The following is a 1,923-nucleotide window of genomic DNA, read 5'->3' on the forward strand; positions in this document are numbered from 1 at the left end:
TTCATTCTACTTTAATTTTAGACTCTCATTCTTTTGGAAACACTTATATTATGCACTTGTTTTAAAGACTTGCCTTTAGAGGCTTACGATGTATTTTGGAGAGATAGGTTATGTCTATCAAACTATTTTACAGTTATAACTCTAACTGGCCGAGACTAGTTGATACTTATAAATATAGCTGGCCTAATCTTTTGAGCTTTTAATTATCTGCCTTTCTTCCGATGCGCTTATATATATATTCTCGAGTGTGAGCGATTGACGAAGTGTCTTTTCCTCAAGTTTTAAATCCTTTCACAGGCTTCTAGTAGCACCAAACTGAATTATGACATAAGCATAAGGCAATAAATGGTAGGGTGTTACACTCCAAAACTTATAATCCTAGCTAGAGGAACCATCCCGATTTTGGTTGGAGTAACCAAGGACAAAGGAACTTCAATGTCCCATATTAACAATAAGCCAACCATAAAAAATGATCGTCTCTTGAGCTTACTATTGAAAAACTTTCTCAGACCACTACCTCTTTCATTCAACAAACCCAAGATTATATGCAAGAAACAAGAGAAAATTTAAAAAATGAAGAAGTTTCCATCAGAAACCTAGAGGTACAAGTAGGGCAAACTGCTAAGCAATTGGCAGAAAATCCTACCAATTTCTTTCCTAGTGACACCATACCAAACTCTAGGGAAGAATACAAGGCCATCTCTCTAAAGAGTAGAAAAGTGATTAACAAGGAGCTTCCCAAGGAGAATGAGAAGATAACCAAAGATCCTCTAGAAGAGAAAAAGGAGGAAAAACTAGAGGAAACTCCTGCACCAACAGAGCTGAAGAAGGAAAAAATGAAACTCTATGAACCAAGAATTTCATATCCTCAAAGGTTACAGAACTATGATCAAAAGAATAACCTTTTCAAGTTCTTGGATGTGTTCAAAAAGTTACAAGTCAACATTCCTTTCCCTGAAGCCCTTGAACAAATGCCTCTCTATGTCAAATTCATGAAGGAGTTGTTGCCCAAGAGAAAATCCCTTAAGGAAGATGAAAAGGTAATCCTCACCAAAGAGTGTAGCGCCATCATTCAAAAGAAACTACCACAGACGTTGAAAGATCCTGATAGTTTTTAAACTCTTACACCATTCGGATGTCACCATTGGCAAAGCTCTTTGTGACTTGGGAGTTAACATCAATTTGTGATGTGAGAAATTGTCATGTCGGTATAGAATTTCTTAATTGAATCTCGTTGCAAGTATAGTTCTAAACCAACAAACAATCCTCAATAAAAAAATTGGTTGTCACAAGTATAAACCCCAATGAAAATTAACCGAAGTATTTAAACCTCGGGTCGTCTCACAAGGAATTACAATGAAGTGGTCAATTATTGGCTATGAAGGAACAAGGGGTTTGGTTTATAAAAGAGGCAAAGAAATAAATGGAAAGAAACGTAAATTAAGTAACTAAAGAAAGCAAGTAATAAAGAGAGACATTCATGGCAAGAATTGAGAATGTAACCTTTCTATCCTAGTCACTAATAACAATGATTAACAAGAATTTATCCTATTTTGTCATCTCTAACAATGGAAGAAGGTATAATGTTATCATCACATGAGAGAAAATCAAATAAGACTAGTTAATCTAATTCCAAAAGTCCTAATCAACTTGCTAATTGAATTAGCAAAAGATTAGCGTCAATGGAAACAATATTAACCAATAATTCTAGATCACCAACATAAGTTGGGTATTCATGACTTAAGATCACCTAATTCCTCTTTCCAAGCCAAGAATGCTCAAAGATCTACTCTAACATCCAACCAAGCATTTTGTCAAACACTTGGAAGGCATAAAAGGAAGGCATAATAAATTGAAAGGAAAGATAAATTCTACAACTACCCAATGCAAGAAAAGTAAGATCAACAACTCAATTCAACAACA

General features: G+C 34.9%; 1 protein-coding gene across 1 annotated transcript; it reads left to right on the plus strand.

The window, feature by feature from the left end:
• On the plus strand, positions 546 to 1,118 carry LOC107611247. The gene has a single exon (XM_016313197.1). The coding sequence runs from the start codon at positions 546 to 548 to the stop codon at positions 1,116 to 1,118; it is 573 nt and encodes a 190-aa protein (XP_016168683.1).

Source organism: Arachis ipaensis, chromosome B08 (genome assembly GCF_000816755.2).
Source record: "Arachis ipaensis cultivar K30076 chromosome B08, Araip1.1, whole genome shotgun sequence".
Taxonomy (NCBI): domain Eukaryota; kingdom Viridiplantae; phylum Streptophyta; class Magnoliopsida; order Fabales; family Fabaceae; genus Arachis; species Arachis ipaensis.